Below are 12,612 nucleotides of genomic sequence, written 5' to 3'. Positions count from 1 at the left end.
AACCTCACAGCTATTTTATAAAGTCAGATGTTATTACTAGCTCTATTTTACAGATGAGAAAACTGAGGATCTGAGAGTTCAGGAACTTGTTCAGGGTTTCACAGCTGCACGTTTCCCCTATCTCTTACCCCTTCCCTTAGGAAAAGCCACCAATAGCAATGCTATGAAGGTGGCGTAGATGTCAGGAAATGAAAGCAATTATGTAAACCCAGGACAATGAAACCCTTTCTTCCTCACTTGTGTAAATGTCTAAACACTCCTGGGGAGCCACATCAGAGCCCAGTTTCTGAGGAGAGTTTATCTTCACTGTTCCACAACTGAAGGATTTGAATTGAGGTGGTGGGGCGGGGCTGGGCGGGGAGTGGGGTGCGGGGGAGCGAGCTTGGAGAAGAAAGAGCGAACTATTCGGGAAGTGGGGTTGAGGTGAGCTCCACAATTTCACAATGCTGGTCAGCCCAGCCTGGCAGAACTGAAGATTCTTCTTACCATCTAGACTGTGTCTATGCTTTCCATGCCCTTTGCTGATGGTCATTTAAAACAACTTAGTTTGATGTAATTTCAGACTTAACAATGGCAAGAATAGTACACACAATTCTTCTATGCCCTTCACCCAGATTCCATAACTGCTAATATTACATTTGCTCTATCCTTCTCTAAAGAAACATTTTTTGTCCTATTTTCTTTTTATAGAGACACAATGATGCTCCTTTATCCCCTCAAGGTATATTCCCCTGAATCATGGCTGTCCTCTCTCATAACCACAGTTCAGTGATCAAAATCATGAAATCATCACCGATAAAATACTATGAACTAATCTACAGACATTACTCAGATTTCACCAATTGTCTCCATCATGTCGGCAAAAGAGAATCCCAGGGCACATGCTTCTTTGTCTTCCATAACACGGATGTTTTGTAGAAAAGCATTGGCCAGTGGTTTTGTCAAATGTCTTCGAGTGTGTCTGATGTCCTGATCAGATTCTGGTGTTGCATTTTTGGCAGGAATATCCCAGAAGTCGTGTTGCAGTTTTCTCTGGGCACTGTGTCAGGAGGAGGTTCGGGGATGCCAACCTTGTTAGGGTGGTATCCGCCGGCCTGCTCCACTGTGAAGTCAATATTACCCTCCTCTTTTGCATTACAGAATTAAAAAAACAAGAATTAGGGGTGTCTGGGTGGCTCAGTTGGTTGAGCGCCTGCTTTAGCTCAGGTCATGATCTCGCAGTCCATGAGTCTGAGCACCAAGTTGGGCTCTGTGCTGACAGTTTAGAGCCCAGAGTCTGCTGTGGATCCTGTGTCTCCCTCTCTCTCTGCCCCTCTTCCCTTTCTCTCTCAAAAATAAAATAAACATAAAAAATAAAATAAATAAAAAACATGAATTATGGTAAAATATGCACAACATAAAATTTACACTTAACCATTTTAAGTGTCCAGTTCTGCAACATTAAGTGCACTCACACTGTTGTGCAATCATCACTACTGTCCATGGCACCATTTTCATCTTCCTGAACTGCAACTCTCTGTTGATTGAAGACTGACTCCTCATTCTCCCCTTTCCCCAGACCCTGTCAACCACCATTCTACTCCCCATCTCTATGAATTTGCCTATTCGAGGTATCTCATCAGTGGAAGCATACAATATTTGTCTTTTTCAAGTACCCAAAGGGTCATAATCCTTCACTCTTGTGGACATTTTATTGCTCTGAGCAATTCTTTTCCCTGTGATTCCCACGGGTGTAAGATTGGGTAAATGTGGGAACTTTCTGTATTTACTCGTTACCATTAAGAAAGCCGAGAGTGCAGCCTGGCTTCCACACATCTAGGCGATCACTTTTCCTGCCCAGTCATTCATTCACTCACTGGAAATGAAGGGAAACCCTCTTTCGGACGACAACGTGTGTCTGCACTGACCACCTGGGCGGCCCCGCCCCCGCGAGAACTACATTTCCCAGAGGCCTTCGAGCGCCTGCGTCATCAGTGAGCGCGGCCTTTCGCTCACGAAGCCGGCTTTGGAGAGCGGTGGCGGCGGCAACATGGCGGACGTGCTAAGTGTCGGAGTGAACCTGGAGGCCTTTGCTCAGGCCATCAGTGCCATCCAGGCGTTGCGTTCCAGCGTGAGCAGGGTGTTCGACTGCCTGAAGGATGGCATGCGGAACAAGGAGACGCTGGAGGGCCGGGAGAAGGCCTTCATTGCGCACTTCCAGGACAACTTGCATTCGGTCAACCGGGACCTCAAGTAGGTACCGGCGGGAGGGGCCAGCGTCGGGGACCCACCCGGCGCCCACCCTGTCCCGACCCCGCGCGAGTCTTCCTAGCCAGGGGCTGCTCGCAGTCTCTTGCTCCCTTGCTGTCTTTCCGTCCCCCCCAAGCCCATGCCTGTTCCTCAGGGACACCTCGTCCCCCACCCCCGCTTTCTCGTCTCCCTTCTCTTGGCCCCCTAATCTCGGCTGCCTCCCGCCGCCCGGGACCTCCCGTGTGGTCGTTCGGCTCCTGACGAGGAGACGGGCTCTTCCCACAACTTCCGCTTCTCATCTCCGCCTCGCAGGTTTCTCACCTGTGGGCCCTCTGTGCCCCACCGTGTCTGATCAAGTACTGCCGAACAGGACCAGCTCAGCGCTGCCCCGGACCCAAGTGCACTCGATCTGATTAGCACCTCGCCCCCGAACCTGGAATCCGTCAGTTCCACACGAGTCCTCCTCCAGACACGATGGAACAGGCCTTGGCCTGCGTCTTTCCCTCTCCCCCACCCGCTCCGGAACCGTCTGATCAGGGCTTCACGCCCACTCTGCTCCTGGTCAGCTTCTTCGTCTCCAGAGAGACCGAATCTCAGCCTAAACCAGCTTAATGACTTCTGTTTAACCCCCCGCCCCCAGTATTAATTAAAGGGCTAAGGAGTGTACATTTCTGTCTCTCTCTTACAAGTCACTCTTTTCTACTTTCTAAGTGTCGTGTAAGGATTGAGTGAAAGGGTGATTGTCAACAGCCCAGCCCACAGTAGGAACTCTTTAATTGGTTCGGTCCTGAACTTCTCTTCCCTTCCTTAAGAGAGTGACCCCTCTCAGGGAGGTTAGACCCACAGGACTTATGCCTTTTGCCTCTCAGAACTGACCTTGGTGGGGAAAGGCATTGGGTGAGATAGTCACCCTACAATTTCTGGAATGGTGGACTTTTTTTTTCACCCCCAAGTTGGTCTCCTTAGTAACCAGATGGAAGGAGGGGGAAGAATGGAGGAGGAGGTGGTGACCAAACGATGTGTGCCTCTTTTGATTTTCTTCCCCTAAGTAGTTGCCATTCTTTTTTTGGTGGGAAGCCAGGAAATCACACACCCCTCCTCAACTCCCACATCCACTTGCTGTTCTCTGGCGCAGCGCCAGTTAATACTTCCCCTGCTCGAGGGGGTGCACTGGCTGTTCTCTCCTGCGTTTCCTCCCTGATTTGCTTCCTTTGGTAGAACATTCAGGAGCTTCGAACCCTTCACCCATTCTAGAAGGTTCGAGAGTATTTATGTTCCGTCGCCTTTTTAAATCCTTATTCGGTAGTGCCAAGAAGGTGGCTGAACGTTCCAAAATGAGTATGGCGTGAGAAGCTGTTCCTGGAGAGTCTTTTGTTGACAGTTTGAGACTGGCCTCAGAACGTGCTTCTGGAATGTGCTTTCGGTGTTGGCTCACTTTCCCAGGCTTCTCTGGAGTTCTGCTAGACTGCAGTGTGCGGCTTTGACACAGCCCCTCGGTGGTGTCTTCCCATTCCATTTGTTTGTTTTATCTCTTTTTTGTTTTGCTAAGTTTTACCATCTGTGAAGTACCACGTACTAGTCTCTTTCTGTGTGAACGATAAATAGTTATCATTTATTCAGGTACTTGCCGATCTGTCAAATGTAATGATCTGTGTGTGGGTCTTAAAACTCACAGTGTTACCCTACATTTCAGAATTCCTGAAAGTCGCCTCCCCCCGCCCCCACCCAAGAATAATCTGAGTTGTTAAATCCCGATTTTAGGAGTCTTCTTGGTTCTAGTGCTCTTAACTTTTTCCCTCCTTTAGAATGGCACCAGAGAGCTCGGTTTTAATATATGCTAAGCTCTCAGTTAGGAGTTTTCTTGATTGTCCCTGATCTTAACTTTTCAAAGTACTTCTTCTTACGAGACTTCCGATGGACCGTTTGAAGAACAGCCTTTGACCAGTGTGGTTGGCTAACCACTGGAGCTTCAGTAAATTCAGGTTTATTTACTTTATCTCTTTGTTTTTCAGTGAGCTGGAACGTCTGAGCAACTTGGTGGGCAAGCCATCTGAGAACCATCCTCTCCATAACAGTGGGCTGTTAAGTCTGGACCCCGTGCAGGACAAAACCCCTCTGTATAGTCAACTCCTTCAAGCATATAAATGGTCAAACAAGGTAAGGGGGCCATGTCAGAAATGGAGTTAATAGAGAAAAAGCCGAGTTTTCTTACATTCCATAAATGCAGAAGGTGAGGGTAAGTTTTTCTTTTCTTGTTTTGTTCTTGATTCAGCATGGGGCTCCAGAGTTGGAATTTCTCTATGAGCTATTTCGTAGTCCTCTGAGTCTCTGAGGACTAATCATGGTGCTTGGGTAATGACTTTGAAAAGAAAAATTTTTTTTTTAATGTTTGTTTATTTTTGAAAGAGAGAGAGAGAGACACAGAGTGTGAGCAGGAGAGGGGCAGAGAGAGAGGGAGACACAGAGCCAGACGCGAGGCTTGAACCCACGAACTGTGACATCATGAACTGAACTGAAGTTGGCCGCTTAGCCGACTGAGCCCCCCAGGCGCCCGGGTCATGACTTTTTTTTAAGAAGGTCTAAGTCCGGTGTATTTAACTCAGAGACCTGGTGTAAGAAGCAGCTTTTGCGAACTCCTTGAAATCATATGCACAGTGTTGGGGTATGTGCAAGGTTTTTTTCCCCTGGGGAAGACTTCCTAGCTTGCGTCAGATGTGGACCCGTTCGTGGCCCCCAGAAGGTTAAGGACTGGTGGTCTGAATGTTCAGCCAGTCACACTGATCATGTCGCTTGTACTGTCTTCCCGAACTGTGGTCACCGGAAGAACATCATGAGAGTGCTGCTTGTTAGACTATTCTTCTACTCTCTAATTACTATAGACTGCACCTGAGGGAGATTGTTCTCTTTTTTTAATTAAACATTTTTAAAATGTTTATTAATTTTTAAATTTTTATTAATTTTAAAATGTTTGTTTATTTTTGAGAGAGAGAGAGCCAGAGCGTGAGCAGGGGAGGGGCAGAGAGAGAGGAAGACACAGAATCCGAAGCAGCCTCCAGGCTCTGAGCTGTCAGCACAGAGCCTGACGCGGGGCTCGAACTCCCAAACTGTGAGATCATGACCTGAGCCGGAGTCGGACGCTTAACCGACTGAGCCCCCCAGGCGCCCTGCCCCCTGAAGGAGATTGTTCTAAACACGCTCTGTGGGACTTGGTCCTCGTGGCTTCCATCAGCAGGCAGGCCTGGGGCCTAGACCCTGAGACAGCTGCGAAGGGAAAACTAAACTCTAGTCTAAAAATAACGGGAACAATTAGGCTCATCAGCCTGGAAACAGTCTGTTTACCGACAAGTTCCTTTTGTTTGGGTGCTTCGGGTTGTTGTGTATTTTTTTCCCTTGCTGGTAAAGAACTAGAAAATGTGTTTGCGATGATTTTGGAAGCTGTTCTCGTTAGAGTGTGCTACGGCTCTGGAGACGGGTGTTCTCGCAGTTACTGGTTGTGAGCTGCTCCAGTTATCCATTGTCTTTTCCCTCTTTTCTGTGGTCCTTCCCCCCCCCCCAATCTGTCTTGGATGACAGGTGAGCCTTGATGGTCCTCCTGGTGAGCAGAATTCTTCCTGTGAATTTCTCAACAGTATGTAGTATATTTTGGTTTGAGGTAGAGCTGTAGCAGCGAAGTCTGAGATTCAGCGAGAAGCCGTTTGTCATGTCAGCACTGAAGAAAGAACTTGAACCTCTTGACATGAACCCTTAGCCTGCAGGGCTTGTCCCCCAAACTCTGGGCTGCCGTGGGCAGAAACCCAGTTTGGTCTTGAGGATCTGGGCGCCTGGTTGGAATGGGGACCTGTCCTCTCCTGTGCGCCCCAGGCCTGCTTTCCTGGGTTGGCCTGACGCCTGCGGGGGTGGAAAAGACGGCCTGGCAGCCGCCGATTTGCCTGGTTCTTGTAGCAGGTGATCTCCTGGTGTCACGCCGGACCCCAAAAAGGGATTTGAGCCCTGCTTTGTAGGTGGCTCCTATCTAACTGCACAGGCCCTGATCCAGGGGTGTGATCCCCTGATGGGCTGTTACAGATCACCTGGAGCACGGGAAGTGGGGCTTCTTGGAGCTGGAGAGGCAGTTCCAAAAAGGAGGGGGTGCGGGGCAGATAAAAGTTATGTCCTTGCCACAGCCAGGCGCGAGGGTTCCAGCCCTATGCAGGTGGCACTGCCCTGCCAGCCCGTCCTTGTTTCCCCAGGGGCCCCGTAGGTCATCCCTACGTGAGTTTACCTTGGGACTGGGTGGGATCTGATCAGTAGGTGCCTGTGTGACTTCCTTCCGGTTCGACTCCTGGTAGAAGGTCTTGCTTTTTGGTGTTTGGACACGGAAGCTGTGTTGGCGTATCACGTGGGTAATTTTTGGAATAGGCCACAGCTGTGGAGACTTTGCGGCAGTGGGAAGACTTGGGCTGCCCGCAGAGCAGCGAGTGGCTGGGACTCCAGGGGAAGTGACTGGTTTCAAACGGAAGCGATGGCGCTTAACTCCTAAATGAAGGTAGTTTAACTGTTGGCCGAGTTTAATAGTATCTTAAAATATAAACGTCCCTGGCCCTGCCCCTTCCCCTTGCTCCAAGGCGGAGAAGAGGTTGTATTAGGTACTTATGGAACTTCTTGTCCTGGAGATGCTACAGATGAAAATAGATTGTAAACCCCATATGAGCAGTGTGAGGGGCGGAGGGGCTTTAGCCCTGTTCCGGGCCTGGCGGGCCTTTGTAGAGTTCTTCCTTCGGCTCTTTCATCGGCTCCCTAGTGCCCCAGCAGAGGGGGGTGCTTGGGGCTGCTCGTACCACTGATTAGTAGAAACAAGAGTATGAGTAAGAGATGTTTAGTTTATGCTTATTTTATAGCTGAGCAAACCAAGGAATACTGACCTGCTTCACAGCTGGACCAGTATCCCTTGCGTTTCCCGACTCAGGTCAGCCTTCTCTCCTCCAAACTTGATGCTTTAATCCATTTTGGTGTAAGGTGTTCGACGCTAGGAAACATTTTTCCCCTTCAACATTCATCCTAGAAGCAGTTCCTACATTATCTTTTATTCATGAATCTGTACGCGTTTCGCTAATTTCCAGTGGTTTATTGAAAGATGGGGATGACAAATACATGGTACGTGGGTCCCCAAACTGCTGCTCCCGTCCAGGGCAGATGTCACCGACCCCCCTCTGCAGTCCTTCCTGCTGAGGTCACGCAGAGGCTCACAGCTCTGTCCTGGGGCTCAGCGGCCCCCGCCAGTCCTTCAAAGGTGGGCTGCAGGGAAAACAGCTTTTTTATTTCCACTATGATAGATAATGTCCTGTTTGACTATGACTTATTTATACCTTCCCTTGCTCTAGAAAGGATTTAGGGTAGATTACGAGAATACGTAAATCCTTGAAAGGAACGAGAGAAACAACGGTGAGGATGCCTTATGTACATTTCTTTAATAAACTCAAGAAGTAGCCCCAAGAAATAAGCCAGTATTCTAATTTCCAGCTGGGGATATGGAAGCAGCAAGCAATTATATGTGTTTATTTTGCCTCTCCTACAAATGAAAAAGAGCTTTTTAATTGCTAAAGCCAACCTCATTCATCATTTCACCCTCAAAGCGTTTAAACCAGTGAGTGCGTTAATACGTTAAGTGACGTTTGGGGTAACTTGCCAGTGTCAGCTTTATGCACCGCTGGCTGGCTGAGGATTGAAGCAAGGTCTTTGATACCACCCATCATGTGGTGAACTTTGTTTTATGTGCTGTTGGCCAGAGAGAAATCTCGTTCATGCTTAGTGACTAATTACTTTCTCTAGGGGATTTTGTAATTTTTGTAAAGAATGTTGGAATATTAATTACATGGTAGTTGGCATAATTGTTAGGATAACACATTTAAAAATTATCTCATCTAATGAAATGATGGCAAATTGCTGTGAGCAGCACTTTCTCCATGCTGAATTGGGGAAAGACTTCAGCTTTTAACTATCGTGCACCTTTAGATAATTGTCCTGTAGAGGGGTAACAGGCTCTCTTGACAAGGGCATAGAGTAATTGGCATCCACGCTGTCCTTGCCGGAAGATGGTCCACGTGGATGTTATGTGGCTGGTTATGCGGGTTATACTGCACTTCTTCTGGGGAGCCCTCCCTGAAGGTTCCTGGCGTCCTGTCACCAGGCTCTTCTTCCCAACTTTGACTTTTTTTGTTCGTTTGTGGCAGAGGCTGCTTGTGCATTTGCCTGAAAAGCTGGCTAAGGTCACAGCCTTTCCCAGGTGACGTGGGAAGTGGATGAGCCCCTGAAGGGTCACTTTCGTCGGGACGGGGATGGGGGGGTGTGTTGGGAAAGGGGTCCCGAGGAAGGTGTGGCCGCCACATTTTAGGTTTTCACCTGTTTCATTTTTCATTTTTATTAGAGAAAGAGCTGCTTTCTGTCCTGAGAACATTCAGCTGGCGAGTCTGAAGGCTTTCCCTCCATCCTGCGCGCTGGCCGTTCCTGCCAGCACATAGCTAATTGGCCGGAACATCTGTCTCAGATCCATCCTTGAAGGTGCTCCTCACGTGTCTGCCTCTTGGAGCGAACGGGCTGGGGTTGTTTTAGATCGAGCCTCTTCCTTTAGGGGCTCTGCCCTCTCTCACGTCCCTGAGGAGAGGTGCCGTGTCTGTCCCGTCTCCCGCCGGGCGTCCCCAGCACCTAGCAGGGCACCTGGCACACAGCGAGCATTCGGCTAAAATTCACTGAATGAATGAAAGAAAAAAATAAAAGCCTTTTCTGTTGAATTTTTAATTTACAACCCCTTTTTGTGGTTTGCTTGCTAGTGTGTTTGGATGAAGTATGATAAAGATGTTTCCATTTTTGGCCCTCACGGAGCAATCCGGTTGTGCTAGTTGGAGATGAGAGACCGTTTTGAGATGCTATGATGGAGGCCAGGGCTGGCTTCCAGAAGGGTAATTTGGAAGGACAGCTTGAGGTCAGTTGGGGAACTGATGGTAAGCTCCTTGAAGGCTGAGGTTAGCCGTTTTATCTACAATGCTTGTCGCCCGCGTGTCCTTTCTGAGGGAGCCGGGGCGGCATCGCGGTCTTCTGGAGTCGCGGAGTCAGGCTGATTTGAGCTATGGCACCGATGTCAGGTGCCGTGTGGCGGCGGTGTGAAACCTGGGGAGAGGAGGGTCCGCTCCATCAGCCTCTTGGGGGTTATCCGTCTCCGAGTATTGTCGGTACCCGATTTCTGTTCCTAGCATTTGCCTTAGCGCCAGGCCCGCCCCGAGGGAAGAATCCGTTCCTCTCTCTGCTACGTGCATGGTTCGGGACTGTTAGCACAGCTGCCATTCTCCGGGGTGTGTGACCTGCACAGCCCTGCTCGCTCAGGACGGCTTGCTGCCACGACGTCTGGCTCTTGGACGTGGCTGCCCGGGTGAGCCTCGAACCCTCCACCCCTCTCCTCCCTCCCCACCCCCAAGCCTGATGCCGCGGAAGCCATTATGAAAAGAACAAAGAGTAGCCTAAGCAGCAAAAGGGCAACAGAACAAAAGAGATACCGTTGGAATCAGAAGCAGAGAAGATAGCCAGAAGCGGGGGCCTCCCCTGTAAGTTCTGGAGTTAGGCTGCCGGTGTTCTGAGCCACCTCCGTGCTTCCGCCGTGCCTTGAACAAGTGAGGGAGAACTCTTAAAGCATCGGTGTCCTCCTCTGTAAGATGGGGATCATGCCAGTGTTTGTATCCCAGTGTTGTGGTAAAGATTAAATGACATAGTGCACGCGGAGTGCCTTAGGGTACTCACACCCGGCCGTGTTGTAGAAATGGTGGTTACGATTCCCAGGCGGGGTAATAGCGTACGTGTGTGTTGTGAAGAGCATGGGCTCCGGAGCTGGAGCGCCATTTTTCCTATCCTAGTTCTGCTGTCTGACAGCTGTGAGGCCCACCTCTCTGGGCCTCAGTGTTCTAGTCTGTAAAATGGGGATGATAATTGTACCCACCGCAGAAAGAAATTCCAAGGCTGAACGAGGCAATACAGGTGAAGCACTGACCTGGCCCTGAGTGAGTCCTCTCTGGGGGCTGGGCTGCTACTGCCTTCGCAGATAGCCACGAGGGACAGACCCCTGGGCCGCACGGGCCTCTCTTCCGGTGATTCCTGCTCTATCGCACAGCTCCCCAAACTTGGTTTTGGTATATGCTTCTGAAGTTCTGCCAGTCAGAGATTCTTTTAGGTAGTCAGCACCTTTTTGCTCTGGGGAAGCCTGAGCGCAGATATTAGTAGTTCACACACTAACGTCAACTAGCGGGAGGAGATCTTTCCTCCTAGAACCTGGAGGTTGGGCGAGGGGATTGGGAGTTGGGTGAGACAGGTTGCTAGCCTCTTGGTGCGGAGGCCTGGTTTTGGACGGGGTGGCATGGCGTGTGGGAGTTGGGGGGCAGTCAAGGCAGGGTGAGGGTCCTGGGAAGACGCCTCAAGGAGGAAGGAGAGGACGGCAGAGAAGGGGTTGAGAAGGGCTGTGTCTTGCCCAAGGCGGCCCTTTCGGCTGAAGTGAGGAACCTTCTCGCTGGGGCACTCAGGAAGGCCTCTTCCCTGGCGGGAACAGTGTTGTGACCTAGTCTGGGATTTCTTTCTGTCTGTTTTTTTAAAGTTTATTTATTTTGAGAGAGAGAGAGAATGTGAATCTTCTTTTTTTAAATGTTTTATTTTTTTAAAATTTTTAAAAATTTTTTTATTTCTAGGAGAGAGAAAGAGAGAGAGACAGTGTGAGCAGGGGAGGGTCAGAGAGAGAGAGGGAGTCACAGACTGAAACAGGCTCCAGGCTCTGAGCTGGCTGTCAGCACAGAGCCCGACGCAGGGCTCGAACCCACGAACCGCGAGATCATGACCTAAGCGAAAGTCAGACGCTTAACCGACTAAGCCACCCAGGCGCCCCAAGAGAGAATGTGAATCTTAAGGAGGCTCTGTGCTGTGACTGCAGAGCCCGTTATGCAGCTCAAACTCAGGAACCATGAGATCCTGACCTGAGCCCAAATCAGGAGTCGTTGGATGTGTAACAACTGAGCCACCCAGGCGCCCCTAGTCTGGGATTTCTTGCGCTGTTTCTTTGGGAAGATGCTTGCACACAAAGGCCAGTATGAAAATAAACATTTGGATTCTATCCACTTTGTGACCAGCAGGGCTCGGGGTCGGACGCTTTTGGGTTTGAACCTCCAGCCCTCTCTGCCAGCTTTCTGATTGGGGGCAGGTGACACCAGCTGTGTCCGTCATGGCCTCGTTGTCAGAGTGGTGAACAGCAGCCTTCAAGTCGGGGCTGTGGGCGGACTGCGGAGCTCACCTGTGCCCCCCGCCCCGGCGCCCCGAGCCGTGTGTGTGGTGGGCCCATAGGGTTCGTCCGTCCTATGCCGGGGCATGTTTGTGGTGAAGCGCTAGGAAGGCAGCGTGCGGCTGTGACATCATGTAGTTGTGACAATGTGGGAAAGAGCTTTTGAGAGACCCGTATCGAGTTTCGGCTGTCGCCTGGCTACCATGTGCCGCGCTGTGTGACTGCATCCCGGCGGCTGCACCCCTCTGGGTTCTGGCTTCCTCGCCGCTCGAATGAGGACTTGGGTCGGATGATCTCTCCAGTCCCTTTCGGCTTTGGCTTGGGAAGAGTCGCAGGGTTACGTATGCATCTCTACGGTTATGGAACGAAAGCAGGGGGGCTGGAAAAGCGCGGCTCTTGTCCGGTAACGTTTCTTAAGGACTTGTGTATGCATCTCAAAATACGCCAGAACGGAGCAGCAGCCTGGAGGACTTCAGTGGAAAATTACCTTCCAGAGGTTCTGTAGACAGCAGTAGCCTCTTGTAACATGCCAAGTGCAAATGTTAATGAAAATCCAGAGGTGCCCCTGTAATTCTAAATGGTTTCTATCCCAAGGCTTTGGCCTAATTCCACATCTTTATGTTCTACTGACTAGTTGTGGTTTCTGAAAATTGCCACTTTATTGTTGCCTGGAATCGGATTTGTGCCTCTCTCATTTTTTCTCTCTCCAAAGGAACAGGAACTCTCCCTAGAAGCTGCCTGGGGTGGCCGCAGAGGCTGCAGGACATGTGTCACGCAGGCCCCCAGGAGTCGGTCTGTCTGGGCTGGTTAGGTTTGTGTGGTTTGTCCAAAGCCTTCTGTAGATTGTAAGCAGAGCCTGCAAAGGGCACTTTCTCTTATCTTCCAGGAACGCTTAGTAGAAAGGAAATTGTCCTGTGTCACTTTTCTTCACGGTGAGCTGCACATTGATGGTGGGCAAGGAAGCCTGTCATTACAAGTACAGAGAGAATCTGCTGTTACGCCTCCCTGTTTTCTGGTCTGCCCTTCCTGGTGGCGGGGTGAGCTGGGGGAAGAGCCGCTAGGTGATTAGCGCGTCTGTCCCCTCGCACGAGCCTCCT

General features: G+C 50.2%; 1 protein-coding gene across 6 annotated transcripts in view; it reads left to right on the top strand.

The window, feature by feature from the left end:
• Positions 1-2,010: 2,010 nt before the first annotated feature.
• Positions 2,011-12,612, top strand: part of MED27 (mediator complex subunit 27) — a 256,683-nt gene continuing 246,081 nt past the window's right edge. For all 6 annotated transcript variants that reach the window (XR_013336121.1, XR_013336120.1, XM_077768415.1 and 3 more), the window contains exons 1-2: positions 2,011-2,232; positions 4,242-4,386. Coding sequence is in view for 4 of the 6 variants with exons in the window: in XM_077768415.1 (XP_077624541.1) it covers positions 2,030-2,232; positions 4,242-4,386 (348 nt within the window). In the remaining 2 variants the exon portion in view is untranslated. The remainder of the gene's footprint in view (positions 2,233-4,241; positions 4,387-12,612) is intronic.

This window comes from Crocuta crocuta, unplaced genomic scaffold (assembly GCF_008692635.1).
Source record: "Crocuta crocuta isolate KB4526 unplaced genomic scaffold, BGI_CrCroc_1.0 scaffold35, whole genome shotgun sequence".
NCBI lineage: Eukaryota > Metazoa > Chordata > Mammalia > Carnivora > Hyaenidae > Crocuta > Crocuta crocuta.
Note: the sequence above shows the minus strand (reverse complement) of the source record. Positions and strands in the feature narration are given on the sequence as shown.